The sequence below is a fragment of the Lycorma delicatula genome, chromosome 12, assembly GCF_047948215.1.
Source record: "Lycorma delicatula isolate Av1 chromosome 12, ASM4794821v1, whole genome shotgun sequence".
NCBI lineage: Eukaryota > Metazoa > Arthropoda > Insecta > Hemiptera > Fulgoridae > Lycorma > Lycorma delicatula.
The window spans coordinates 38,097,904-38,114,024 of NC_134466.1; the positions used below are offsets into that span (position 1 = coordinate 38,097,904).

The following is a 16,121-nucleotide window of genomic DNA, read 5'->3' on the forward strand; positions in this document are numbered from 1 at the left end:
TACTATTATAATCATCATGCAAAGCACCCAAAAAGTGCAGGAGATATTCAGTTTTATCTATAAACACCTTTATTCTGTTTACCACAGGGACTATGCATCATTACTTACAGAGAAAGCAGAACCTTTTATATTTCAAGCACTTTATTTGCATTTCATTTATAAGAATTAGTGAAATAGATGGTTCGAAATAGTAGATGCATATTACAATGTACCTCTTTCAATTAGGACAATTCATTTTACATATACTAAAAACAGATTTTTTAGTAAGTAGAGGAACAGGAACATTAAGTTGTTTAACGTTATTCAATAATATGAGAATCGTTTTTATAGTATGCTTATTCATTTAATCTTATAGTTCTTCAAAATTTATCAAATCATTACCAGACTTGAATTTAAGCAAAGTATGTAAATTTATTCAATTTTAGTTATCTTCCCTATGCCATCTTTGCCTGGGGTTGTGCTTCTCATGCCATTCTGTTATTTAAAAAACAAAGGAAATCTGTATGTGTAATAGCTTCATTGGATTTGCAAGCTGACGGTAGATGTAAATTTATAGAATTATGGATATTGACTTTGCCTTGTATACCCTCTCGTATATATATATATATATAAATTATAGTCAATAATGTATGTTTATGATCACCCTGATAAGTTTATTGCAAATCTTGATATCCATTCTCATAACACTAGAAGTAATGGTCTGTTACAAATTACGTTCAACACTGTAGTTCGACAAAAACTCTACTTATTACTGGGCTATAAAATTCTATAACAAGATTGATGGTAGTATTAAGAGACTATCCCAGAGGGAATTTAAAAGCCAAATTAAGTCTGAACTTGTTACAACAGCCTTTAATCTTCTGAAGAGGTTTTAGTGTTCTAAGAAAATTTTTGTTTAAATTGAAATATAATGCCATTACCACTGTTGTTGTTTCTATTCTTAGTGTGACTTATTATATTATGAAATTTATATTATTTTATAGATTTATTATTACTGTTTTATTTTATTATGCAGTAACAGTTTTATGAATGATGTTATGTCAATTGTAATGCCTGTTATATGATAAATACAAATAACATATTATATCACAACAAGAATTTATACAAGTACATTAATTTATTGTTTTATACTATGTATCCCATTCTTTTCTATTAGTCTTATTACATTATCTCAGTTTGATACTTCCAAAGCATCTGAGGTATGATACCAATCAGAGTTTTATTCTTTAGAATAAAGATGTATATTATTATGTAGCTAGCTCTTGTGGTGAACAAATGAAGGTGTTACTAGTAGAGAACATTACCCACCGGTTGGTCTAGTGGTGAACTCATCATCGCAAATCAGCTGATTTTAAAATCAAGAGTTCTAAGGTTCAAATCTTAGTATAGACAGTTACTTTTATATGGATTTGAATTCTAGATCATAGATACCGGTTTCTTTGATGGTTGGGTTTCAGTTAACCACACATCTCAGGAATGTTCGACCAGAGACTATACAAGACTACACTTCATTTGCATTCATACATATCATCCTCTGAAGTAATACCATATGGTGGTTCTGGGGGCTAAACAGAAAAAGAAAAGAGCTGAATATCACTTGCATTTTGATCATCTTGGCATGATGATGCATTAATATATTTAGCAAAAAAAAGAAAGCAACTAGAAATTATTTCACTTCTCTCTTTTCTATAACAACCCTAGTATAAGTTGCTTTTTATTATTGAAAATGTTTACAAACTTTTTTGTTAATGGATTTTCAATCTCTTTTAACCTCTTGTATTGTATACTGGTGTAAACTTAAAAATTCAGAACACTGTAGAATGGACTTTCAATTTATCCAGAATGGTTGATGGAGATCATAAGAAATTTCTAATAACAAAGAATTTGAAGAAAAATAAAAAAAATTGTGAAGATAATCCCTGTATAATTACTAAACATCCAGTTTAATTATTGAACCCCTATTATGTATTACTGAACAGAGGGTAATTCGTTTTCAGTAAACAACTTATTTATTCAAACATAAAGTACTTGCTGTAATTTTTGTGACAAGTAAGTACTTGTCACATTGCTGTAATTTAGTCAAAGGTGTTTTAACATGAGAACTTTAACTTCAGTTTATTTTTTTATTACAATTGTATACTAAACAAACAAATAATATTAAAAGTTTGAGTAAGTTTTGTTTATTTATAATTAAAATCGATAAGATATTAAAGTTAAATTCTGGTTAATTTAGTCTTGCATTGATTTCATTCAGATACATGGATCAAGTACTTTGTCAAGAACAAACTATTAGCTTTTTATTTAAAAACTATCCCTTAATAATAAACCCTTGTAACTTTAACTCACTATATAGCAGAAAAATCCAATACATCTTACCTCCACAGTCAAGTGGTAATGTCTTTTGGTAATTAGGGTCTGGTTTTAAATCCCGATCAAGCTAGGAATTTTTTCATACACTACAAAATTCATCTCTTACCCCCAAAAAAAAAAAATATAGAAAGTTGGGTGCCACCTGTAATTGGGACCATACATAAATATCTATTTAATAACTGGATACTTTTATTTGTCAATCACATTATTAATTCTGATATTATTAACCAGATAGTAAAAGTTCAAGTGGATGATGTAATCATTATATAAAGATTTTAGATAATTATAATGGATGTTTGAAAATCCACAACATAACCTGTCAGAGAGGTTTAGTTCAGTAGCTTATAATTTAAGAAAGTTGTCTAACATTTAAATAATAATTTTCTGCAGTTTTATTTTATTAAATAATTTAAAATTTTTTTCTTGACACAAAATTTCAACAGGAATTCTTTTGATCCCATAAGATTCAAATTAATAAACATCTATTACTTATTGCTAGTGTTTATTTTTCTATGCATATATTTTAATAATACGCAAAACAAAATAATTCTGAATTAAAATTAGGTGATATAACACATTAAAATAACTGTCTTGTCTGACTGAATGGAGATTATAACCTAGAAAATAAAGTTATTGAAATTTCGTTTTAGTAAAATTATTTTTAGATTTTTTTTTCTTGCATGAAGAAAGAGTTTCTTCAAAGTCATCTGATGGAACATGAAGTGTACACTGCATAGCTGTCTTTAAATGAAAGTTTCATGTATTTATTACATGAATGACAGTATTGAAATTCTTGTATTTTTTATAGGTACTGCTCTTCACTACATTTATAACAATAGCCTCCACCAATGACTGTTTACCTCTTTTTTTTTCTTTATTCATTATTGTAATTTATGTTCAAAATGGAGTCCATACAGACAACAATATATTTCTAAAATCTATTTGTCTTTGTTTTCCTACTTTAGACAGTAGTCTGTTACTTTACTATTTTTTATTTTATTTCATTTCATTCTAAATAAAAATTTATAATTTATTAAATATTATAACTGAAAAGTTCTTTGGAATTGATAATTAATACTTCTTTCAAAAAATACATCTTAAAGAATGTAAAAAAAAGCCATAATAATTCCTAAAATTTTAGTAAGGTGAGGCTCCTTCAAGCCTCACCTTTTTAGCTCTGAATTAGTTAAAAATAATTGATTTTGCCTTTATTTTAGTACTACCCAGAAAACTTCTTTATAATTGACAATTGGCTGAAAAATTAATTTCCCAAAAGAATGAGCAAAAAAAAAAAAAATAAGTGATTGAAAACTCCTTCTTTTAGGAATTGAAGGATTAAAAAAACCTTTATATTACATTTTGATACAGATCAAAACATTTGGTAGCTGTATGCCTTTTTCAGGAATAATTGTCTCACTTCAGGTCATATACAACAGTTTGATTATGGCAAATAGTATATACGAGCACATATATACATAAATAAAATTTTCAATTTCTTAAACATTCCAACCTTTCATTGAATATTTTAAAATAATAATCGTAATTTTTATATTTAATATTAGTAAACTTACTGAAATAAAATAAAAATATTATTACATTTAGTAAGAATATGTAAAGATAATCTTGTGAAAGTTTTACTCATTTGTTAAATGATCTTTAAGTTGTGTTATTGAATATTATTCTTTAATATAATATAAAAAAAGATTATTTATTTTAAATAATAAACCAAAATTTTAATTCTATTAGTTATAACTAAAGAAATAATAAATAATAAGATTTAATACAATGACTGAACTGGATTGTGTTTTTTAAATTTTATTTTATATTTACAGTTTAATTTGTATGTCAACAGTACTGCTTTTTTATAGACACGAGAAAGTTGTTTTTTTACTTACTACAAAATCAAGTTTCCAATGTTTATAGATCTTGTTTACAAACAAAAAAAAAAATAAAAAAAGTTTGTAAACTTGTTTATAATAATGAAATGTTATTGTAATAGTTATATAATACAATATCATCTAGTGCTATTTTTTTCATACGCTCAAAATTCAATTTCCATATTTCCACACAGCTTCTCTGAAATCTTCTGTGGTGAATTAGAATATCAAAAATATATATATATATATTTTGTCTAAAAATCAAAACAAGGTACCTATAATCTATTAAGTAACAAAAAAGAAAGAAATCTAATATATTGGATTAAATTACCCAATATATTGATCCATTTATGTAGATCTCTTACGAAAAGAGATCCTAACTCAGTGGTCTTGTCTCAGTACATTTTACAAATGCTGACTAGGCTTTGTATAAAACTTTTTTATGAAGATTAAATTTTAGTTTTGAAGTTGCTTCCCCAAATTTAATTATAAATAATATGTAAAATAATTTTTTTCTGTTAGCAAATATTGTGATTTTAAAATTGGACAATGGATAAAAAAAATACAGCCAATTTATATAAAACTGGATACTACACTACACACATTGGATATTGGTTTTATAATTTTTTTCTGTGTTTGGTGATAGTTTTAGTGTTGTGTTTTTATTCTTATGGACTGTATTAGTGTGTAAAAATTTACTTTTTGTATAAATACAATAATAAATTTTTAGAAAATAAAGATAGTATGATATATTTGTGTTAAATAAAACTATTTTATGTTTTTGTGATTTTAAAGTTAATATGTAATGTGGTTTGTGATTTATTTATATTTTTCTCATGGACTGTTTTTTTTTTGTTGTTAATTTTTTTAGTTAATTTTAATATTAATTATTTTCATTTATTTCTGGTGATGTGTCGTAATATTTTAAGATAATTAGTTATACAAGAATCTCTTAAGTTGTCAAGAAGCAAGAAGAATTACAGTTTTACTTGAATAACATTATATATTAATAGTTTTTTTATTATTATGGACTGTACCGTGTGAAGTGTTAATAACTGTGTTTCATGTGACAGAAAATTAGTGTTTATTTATTTGAAGATGTAACTGAAAACTAGAAGCAAGAATGAAGAAAAACCAGTTTTGTAAACATCTGTCAGCCGATTATTGCAATGAAATTGTTGCTACCTTAAGAAACATCTCTTCAACAACAAAAACGTAAAACACTAGTCAGTATTAATTATTATGCATTTCAATTTTTTTAAATAATTTCTTTTGATTTATTATTTTTTTCTGCCTTTAACAAATAGTTTCTATATATATAATTTACAAATTATATTCATAGAGAAGCTCTCACTCACTCATTTATTACTAATTATTTCACTTGCCATTTAGAAAGAAAATTGAAATTTGATAAAGTTATTTCAAAGGAAACCTTTAAGAAAAATAAATAAAAATTATTTTTTTTATTTATAAGCCTAAAGAGCTAAATTAAAACGGGCTGCCAAGACTAGAAAATGGCCGTCAAGACAGGAAGAGATACTGTCAGCTAGTTACCATTTTAATTTGAATACTAGATCATGGATATTGGTGTTCTTTGGTGGTTGGGTTTCAATTAACCACACACCTCAGGAATGGTCAAACTGAGACTACACTTCATTTACACTCAAACATCAACCTCATTCATCCTCTGAATACCTGAATGGTAATTCCCAGAGTCTAAACAGGAAAAAGAGAGTTACCATTTCAAAGTATTAAATTTGTTAAACCACTTTATCTTACTAGATTATAAATTCTCACTGGATAATCAAATTGATTTCATCTGCACCATAGTCTGCAACTATGTACTGTTTTTCTTGTTTATATATTGTTTTCTTTGAATTGTAGTAGCTTGTCATCATTATTAAATATTTACCATGAGCAGGTATTATCCAATTTGAAATATAATCTATCAGCTCTTTCAAAAAATTTGAAAACAAATTTTCAAGGTATCAAAAACTAGCTTACTCAGATAATTAGTTTATATTCATAAATATGAATTATATAAATTGATATTTAGTTATAAAAATAATCTAACTTTGCAATTCATCTAAATTTAGGAATGTGCTACCTTTTTTGTAAAGAAAAAGAAGTTGTTTCTTATTTTTAAAGAGTAACCCCTTTATTAAAAAACTAGCTCCCCATTGCAGCTTTGCCCAAACTATACGGTTACTTGCGTTTCCAGTAGCAGTCAATCTTTTTATTTTATGTTTTTTACTCAAGTAACCGGAGGCAGATGCAGCAGTCACACATAGAATAATGGTGGGAGTGGCTTTGTTAGTTAAGCCACAGTACAGTATACCTTTGCACAAAACCTTTGCAAAAGAGGTCCCGGGTCGAATTCCAGTTAGGCAAGGCATTTTTTACATACTACAAAATTCCATTTCCACATCCCACAGACAAGCTTCAAGCCTATGTAGCGAGATCAGCAAGCAAAACAAAATTAAAAAAAGTTCTTTCCACCAATTTACTTACATTTAAAATTAAAAGGTTTATTTACAGAACCAATATTACTTGATCAATGAATTTCTAACGTTTCATAATACAAATTTTTTTTAAATTTATAAATGAGAAATCTTGAATTTTCTGCTTATTTGTTACACAGGTGTATATAATAAGATATTCTCAAATAATTTTTTAGTAATGGCTAATACATTTTCTCTCCTATTATTTTTCTGTACATTTTCGCCTTATGTTTATTTTTTTTTAAGTATCAATATAAATCTTAACTGCTTTGTTATTTTTATTAATTGTGTGTTATGTGATGCTATTTTGATTAACGGTTTTGTGTCAGTTTCCCACGATTCATCCAGACAAATGTCGGGCTGTTCATTTTTCTATCTGTAAAGTAACATATCCATTCCTGATGTGATCTATTTAATGTATTATATTCTGATTAAAAAAAAAAAAACATTTATTTATTTAACTAATTAACTTCTATTGTACACTTATAAATATATATATATATATGTGTGTGTTTTTAAAAATAATTTTTTAAAAATTTTAAATTGTTTTCTGAATTCAGTAGTATCCATAAAAGCAAACTGTTTTTGTGTAATATATATTAACAAAGAAACTTTATCCTAAGATAGAATAATGTAGATAAAGGTATGGAAACAATGTATTGCATCAGCTTAAACATATCTGACATGTCTAGTGATAAATCACATTATTTATTCATTACACATGCACGCACGTGCACACACACACTCTCTCTCTCTCTTTCTCTCATACACACATGCATGCACACACACACACACACGCACACTTGAATAAATAAATTCAGCTGTTTTTACAATAATGTTTTTTCAACACAATGTACAATACTATTATCTAGTGCATTTATTTGAAGAAAAAAAAACAGCTTTAATCATATTTAAAATATAATAAATATTTAAATAATTTAATCTCTTCAAATTCACTTTTACGTTTTTGAAATGAGGATATTATATCACATGTTCTATAAAATATATATTGCATTAATTGATATAAATAATCTGCATTTAATAAAAATTTAAATATTTGATGTAAAAATCTAACATAAATCCATTTGTTTATACAGTTATTTAAACTCATTTAATGTATTTCATATTTAAAAATAACTTTTGAGAAATTTTTTTTGTTCTTAATTCTTTCACTGACTAATTTGTAGGAAATTACATTTTTTCATCAGTTTCAGTCCTATGATCTTTTTCTGTTTATCAGCACTTTCAAATCGTAATCCTTTAATTTTTATTTTATCTTTTAGAATAGAACAAATCCCAGGAGGAAAAAATCTAAATATTAGGCAAAATGAGCAACTGTTGAGCTGTCAAAAACTTCTCCATAAAAAGGATTGCGTGTTTTAGTTGTTGAAATTGTGAAATTTCTAGTTTTTGATATTATTTATTTTCACATCATTTCTATCTCAAAACCTTCTGTAACCAGCTTAGAATTTTGATTTAGATATTTTTGTTAATTACCTGGCCCCTTATGATTCTTAAAAACATCCTGTTGGAATTCTGGTCATATTTGCAGGCATCAAGCTGTTGGAATAATAATTTGAATGTTTGATCAATATGCAAATACCTTAAAATTAGTTTTGACATCATAATAACCGAGTCATTGCCATATAATTAGGTATTCTACAAGTTTCCAATGTTTTTTTTTTTTTTATAAATTAAGTGTTGGTTAATACATACTTAAAAACTTGTGTTTCTTTTAATAATTGTTTAAAAATGCAAAAATTATTGTAGGAATAATCACAGTAATCCAAGAGAATTTATTAATCATGAGAAATTCAGGAAAAAATATTACTTGGCAAATTGGCTATCAGATAATGTGTACTTCTTTAGAAAACAAAGTAAGATAGAACTTATCACCAGTTTCTCCAGTCCAAAAGAAATATATGAGTTTTTTTTGTTAATATCTAAAATAGTGATTTATTGAAACCTCACTGTCAAAAAATAAAAGTAAAGAGAGTGATATGAAACTAAGCATTATCACTCATGAGTTAATATTTCGGATCTAATTCACCCTTAACATTTTTAATTTTGAAACTAGTGATGCTAATTCAAATTTTTTGTTTTCTTGACTACTTCTTCAGTTCTTATATTCTTGTTGTATGAGTAATAAATAATTTTTAATCATTCTTTATATTCAATGCAGAATATCATCAACAGCCTCTGCTAATTTCATTTGTCACAGATTTTATTTTATGGAATTTGATGATTATACTTCTTTACAGAATTTATTTATCGAAAATGACCAATTACACTTTACAGTTGAATACAAATATTGTTTATTCTGTACTTAAACAGATTGAAGAAATGTCTTTCATCAGGATTTATTATTCCAAAAGAATGAAAAAAAAAATTATTTTCAAGGAAAAAGAAAAGAAAAAAACAGCTTATTGGTTATTTTTATAAATACATGATGAACATTCTAGAAGAAAAGGTGGAAAATTAAAGAGGAAGAGGTAGGCCAAGGACACAATTACTTGGCATATATTAAAGAAATTGTAGGAGCACATTCATCCAAGGAAATGAAGAGATCGACTGAATCCAGCGAAGTTTGAAGAAAGATTGATGCAAACCTTATCTTCAAATAGAAAAAAGTATATTATAATAATAGTTCCAACAGATAAGGGATATTTTTAAAATATGTTGAAAATTAAAACTTTTAAATTGAAATTTGATATTCTTAACTATTACAATATAAATATATTTTAATATAATTTAAAAATATTATTTTATCATCTATAGATATCACAGATATATATATTTTTTTCAATTTATTGATAAATTCATTATAATATATAAACTATGTTGTCTTTTGTAAATGTTCCTTTTCAATGCATATTTATTGCAAACAGTTAAATAATATTTATTTCATAACATCATAAGGTTTAAAATTTGTTAAACTTTTTGACAGAATTTTTAAGTTAGGAAAATAGTTATTTTTCATTTATTCTTTGAATTTTTTAATTTAGTTGCCATATTTTATTTTATTCATTTTTTAAAAATAATTCTACTTTTAATTCTTAAATGAAAAAAATTGTTTAAAAAAAGAAAACTAATTTCTGCTAATTTCTTTTCTTTTGTTTTTGCCTTCTTACATCAGAAATCTCTGTAACAAATTATATTATTTAAACTGTATATAATATTATGTTTATTTATTCATACTGAAGTGTTCAGGCTGTTGCTAAAATACAGTTAGTTGTTTTTTTTCTTTTTTTATTGTGACAGATGAATTACATTGTTTTTAACTCATAAAAACCACTAAACCAAACCAAGATTTGAACTTAGATCCTTTTGAGTAAATCCATACCACCACTCAGCCATGGAAATAAATTAATATGAATAACGATTTTTTATATTTTAAAAGTAGTCACGGATAGGTATATCATTATAATGTTGTTAGTACTTGACCAAATGAAGAAAAGTGGTATTTTTAATTGAACTTTAAGGAAGTCATTAGTTTATATATTTGTTACGGTTATGACCAAACAAGTTTTCCAGTTTTTATAAAATTTTATAATAAATTTCCTTGCTGTTTGTTGGAAAGACATATGAAGAATTTTCTTAAAATTATAATTTCAAAATGGTAGCTGTCATCTTTTGTAGGCAATGATCAATTAGGAGGAAGGATAGAGGGAAAGTTTTGATCATCAAATCATTACTACTAAACAGAATATGTGGTCTACTTGATACTCCAAACATAACGAACTACTTTACTTTGTCTAAACCAAATACACATAAGTTAATTCTTTATTAACTTATGTTTTTTCTCTATCCTAACATTTGCCTCTGAGATGATTCTTTTGCTACTATACGTTACCATGCTTTTCTCAGTACACTTTTAAATTGCCTTTCATCTGGAAGGTCCAAATTCAAAGAATCCCAATGAGTTTTGGCATTTTTCACGTGTTACAAAATTTCTATCTAATATCCATATTTATTGCCGGCCTCCGTGGCGCGAGTGGTAGCGTCTCAGCCTTTCACCCGGAGGTCCTGGGTTCGAATCCCGGTCTGGCATGGCATTTTTCACACACGTTACAAAACATTCATCTCATCCTCTGCGGAATGAATTGCTTGAGTGCGGACCCGGAGGTAAAACAAACCAAAAAAAAAAAAAAAATATCCATATTTATTAGCTTGTGTTGGATTTTGATAATTTTGTTTTGGAAATGTGGAAGTATCTCCTAAATAGTCTTAAATAATGTTCAGTAAGTATCCCTTTTAAAGGTAATTATAATATTTTTCATAGTAATATTAATTTGACCCCTTCCTAAAACTTCCCTTAATTTGTTATGATTGGCATTTTGTACTTAATTTTTATGTTATTTAGTTTCATTGAATTAGTTAAATTTAATATAAAATGAATAATAAACTACTAATATTGATAGATAAATTGTCAAAATGCTCATAATATACCTTAACAATACATTGCTGAAGGTAAAATTTAGTAAACTTTTAGATCTATTTGAACTTTCTTGTACATTTATAAAGTATACGGGTTAATAGTTTGCTTCATCTCAATGTTATCTTAAAAAAAAAAAATTGTTGCTGCTTATGCCCCTATTTTTCTTATTAAACCTTTTCATTCAGCGACTATGTTTAATTTTCACAAAGATTGAGTTATACATCACAGGAAAATCTTTTAAAAGATTCTGACAATTAAAAACATGCGAGTTAATCAGTAATGTTAATTGCCTGCCAATTAGCATAATGTTGTCTTTAATATCAATAAGTATCTCCTGACTGTTGTATATCATCATACACAGAGTATTATTATTATTTTTTTTTTTGTTAATATGGTCTTTATTTCATGTCACGATCACATTATCATCAGTTTTTTCACATCAAGAAATGTTTAGAACTCTTTAGATATTTTACAAGTTCAGTTATAAATTATTAAAGATATATATTGATTAAGCATGCAGTAAATTAAATATAAATCTTATTTTAAAATATGCTTGTGACAATTGTAATGATTAAAAAATGATTTAATGAAACATTTATAGATTAATAATGCATAATTCAAATTTTATTACCATAAAAAACTGAACTACTCTGAGATATTTAAACTAAGAACTATGCTTCCAGATGTCAGAGTCAATCTAAAAGAAATTTTCCTGTATCACTCAGATATTCATTAAAAATATATATATACATACAGTTAATAGTTTAAAGTTCATTCTGAGATGCTCTATTTTAATAATTATAGTACTATCTTAAAAAAATATTGCACACAAGCGTGCGTGTTCACGCATGTGTGTGTGTTCATGTATGTGTGTGTGTGTGTGTGTGTGTGTGTGTGTGTGTCTTATTTTGGGAATAATGACTTTGCATAACATATCAGACAACTTTAGATTCATTACATTAATATGTAATATAAATATAAATATATTATTACATAATATTTTTAGTTATTCATTGAATGTGGCTTCATGCATGAGATCAATGTTTAATAAATAAACATTCCTAATTTGAAGGTTAAATTACGGGTTCAATTTATTATCATTATCACTATTGCTGTCTTTTTTTAATTTTATGTTATCTTTTATTTATATTGTCCAGCTACAAAAGAAAAATAAATAAATAAATATCCTTTGTTTAAAATAATACTGAAAATGTTTAAAAATTGAACCCAAAATTATACTTTTTTAAAGAAAATAACTGTTCATATTAATTTACAATTACATTGTTTTGCATTGTCTGACCCAGTTTTTCTTGTATCTGAAACACCTGTAAATGAAGATGCTGTCAGCATTGTTTCCTGTATTAATATATTATTAATGATGTGTTGCTCTAGATTGTTTGTTTTATATCTGGTCATAGTGAAGTTATTAATAAGACTAAATTTCTGCATTTGGGTGGGTTTGACATGGTATCTACTAGTATTTTTGGCTTAATGAAGAAGGAAATGAAAAACAATAACAATTTTCATTTGCTTAGTAAGGGTAGCATGAAGTGATTGTTGCATTGAAATTAGCTATGCCAATTTCACAATGTTTTTACCAACTTGTTTATATCTCATGTCGAGTTGTTTACAACCTTTTTGGTTACAACAATTAACATATGCATAACATTATTTACCCTTATTTTATCTAAACAGTATAATTTTTCCTTAATTATTAATAAATATTAATGTAAACAATATTTCAATACTTTTCTGTAATCAAAAATTCCTTCTTGTACATTAGTCAGTTATTCAGTATCTTCATGTGCTGATTTATATTATTTTTATATCTATTTCAGAATTTTTATTTACTTATATTACGTACTATTATATTCATATATTCAGGTATAATCTACACAAATTCAAGTAAAACTGTAATAATACATAAAATTATTATATAAGAATATTTTGTTATCAGTATAAACTATTTGAATATGTTTTTCATTTTTCTTTAACTTCTTTGATGAGTTATTTTAATATAAGTTGTATTCTCTATTTTCTTATGACTTTATACCTTCATTACCCTTAATTTATCTAACATTATTATCCTTTTTATTGCTCCAAATTAACTCACTCATGGTAAAATTAGGTCCTGGTCAAGGATTCACTGGTGTCAGAATGTTGTACTTGTACTGTTTTTTGGGAGAAATAAAAAATTGTTATTTCATATAAAATTTGTTTCAACTTAAAATGTCTAGCCTACATTTTAATTTAACATAAAAAATATAATGTAAATTATAAAAATCAAATTACATGAAAAAGATCCCTGATTCTGGATATCTGTAGGCAAATGGTGACAAACCCACCGGGTTGGCCTGTTGGTGAATTCGATATCACAAATCAGCTGATTTTGAAGTCAATAATTCTGATTCAAATTTTAGTAAAGACAGTTTCTTTTAAATGGATTTGAATACTAGATTGAGAATAATGAGGTTCTTTGGTTGTTGGGTTTCAATTAATCATACATCTCAGGAATGGTTGACCTGAGACTATACAAGGCTACACCATTTATAATCGTACATATCATTCTTATTCAACCTCTGAAGTAATTCCTTATGGTGATTCTGCAGGCTAAACAGAAAAGAGAGGTAAAGTGTAACAAAAGAAGTTGATAAAAATCTAATTCATTAAAAAAAGTTAAACATTTGACATGAAAAAGATCAGTCTTGCTTCTTATCAATGTAAATATTGAAATAAATGTACGTTTTTCATAACATTGTTATGAAGTCAGTCGCCTGTGGCTGTGGACCATATTCTTCTGATCTGCTATAAAACAAAATCAATTATTCCTATATGGGAAATTATGAGTGCATTCCTGGTCGTTATAATCATATAACATTATCAATAATTTTTTATTTATTTTTTTATTCTTATATTTTGTTTTAAGGAAAGACAAAACTGTTAATATAACTCTTTAATAACACGGTCTGTTCAGTTGTGCACTGCTGAAAATTACCAAATATTTTTTTCAATAATTTATATTTTATTGGTTTTTTAAAAAAATAATTTAGAAATTTAAATTTTGTTCCATTTTTTTTTCTCATTGACTGATCAGAATAATGAAAAATAAATTCATATACAGTTTTGAATTAATTTTTTTTATGATCTATATTTAAATATAACTATTATTTTTTTTTTTGAAATTTTAGGATAAATTATAATTCTTTGAATTTTATAGGTTGATAAAATAAAATTCAAAATTTAAGAGAAATAATTCTCTTAATTAAACAAGCTTAATTAATTTGGTTACAACAAAAACTTTCAGTGTTTATTATATCATTCATCCTTTGCAGTTTGATTGTCTACATAAAAAAAAACCTTGTATATTGCGTTTCCTTATCTTAATATTTTACTTACAAGGAAGAAATTCAAACATGATTATTAATATTAACAAGGAAATCATAAAATAATGTGCTTAAACATTTGAGTCACTATCTGATTAACATAGCCTACAAAGATTATTCTTTATTTCTCTAGTAAAATTAAATTGTTAACTCGGTTAAAAAAACAAAAAAATATAAATATTTCAGTCATTTATATAAAGTAAAAGTCAAAGGAATATTGTTTCCACATAAGTGGAACACACATAAGTATAGTCATCTTGCGTATCACTGACATATCAGCAGTCCAGTACATTGAATTATGATTTTAAAAAGGTTAATTAATGTGTCACAAAATTCATTTAAACTGATGAAACTTTTTTGTTGATTGATGTTCTTGTATATTTCAGTATACTTAATTGAATCCTAGATAAAAATTTTCATTTTATCATGAAAAAGTTAATACATGTTAGTTGTTTTTACGTTATCTTATGCTCAAGTAATAAAAGTCCCTCTATATTGTTTAATAAAAAATGATATTGTTTTGAAGAATATGTATATATAAACTGTTATGAAGAATTTAGTTGAATTGGATATGACTTGATAACATTGATTTTCAAATCTTTCAGTTCTGGAGATAAGAAAAATTGTTTCATATACATTTATACTTTTTAATAAATAAATAAATCCATTTCTGTTTCAATTTAGTTAAATATCTTGTTAATGAATGTTTAGACTGTCTAAGACAGAAAAATTAATCTTTTGCATATTGTGTGATTGCACTACTAACACACTAAAAAAACTATGCCACTTTGAAAGGCATACTTATTATTGTTATTTTATTTTTACTAATTTTCTTTTACTTCAAACATACATTCATCTACACTGTTACATTATTCAAGTGACTAATTTTCCTATGAATTTAACTCGTGAAAAATTTATTTATAATATACAATTCATTTTTGTTTCAGGTGTGCAAAATATTTACGCAACTGAACTAATAGATAATCAAGCTTCTTTATATATTGACAGTCATGACATATCAATTCTTATTAATGAGACAAAAGAAGTGATCTTGGAATTAAGGTACTTTATTTTATTCATGTACATACTAAAGTACTTACTGTAATTGTTAATATATGTTCATGTTTGTACATAAATTTGTTATAGTTAGTAATATTTACGTGACTGTTGGGTGTTTTGTACTGAAAATGAATGAGGCAGATATACAGCTTTGTTTTACACAACAAATTTGTTTATCAGTTTGAAGAGAATCACTATGTTTTGATAAAACATAATATAATTATCAAATTTGTCAGTTGCAGAAATTATGAAATTAAAAATTACAAATAAATTATTGTTTGTTTAATGCCATCTAGTTAAAGTTTACTCCTCTTTTTTGTCAATTAGTTTGATAAATTTTTCAAATTCTTTTCAGTTCTTGATAATGTTTTAATGCAACAAATTCGCTGAATCATGTATGTTTAGTTCGCTGAATCATGTGTCTAATTATTAACTTTGTTTTATATAATTCTTTATGTATTTTAGACCTTTAAGTAGACACCTTCTACATTCT

At 25.8% G+C, this 16,121-nt stretch overlaps 1 protein-coding gene across 6 annotated transcripts in view; it reads left to right on the forward strand.

Moving 5' to 3' along the window:
• Positions 1 to 16,121, forward strand: part of Ctns (lysosomal cystine transporter cystinosin) — a 190,430-nt gene that overhangs the window by 120,978 nt on the left and 53,331 nt on the right. For all 6 annotated transcript variants that reach the window (XM_075379291.1, XM_075379290.1, XM_075379292.1 and 3 more), the window contains one exon: positions 15,517 to 15,631. In XM_075379291.1, the coding sequence (XP_075235406.1) occupies positions 15,517 to 15,631 (115 nt within the window). The remainder of the gene's footprint in view (positions 1 to 15,516; positions 15,632 to 16,121) is intronic.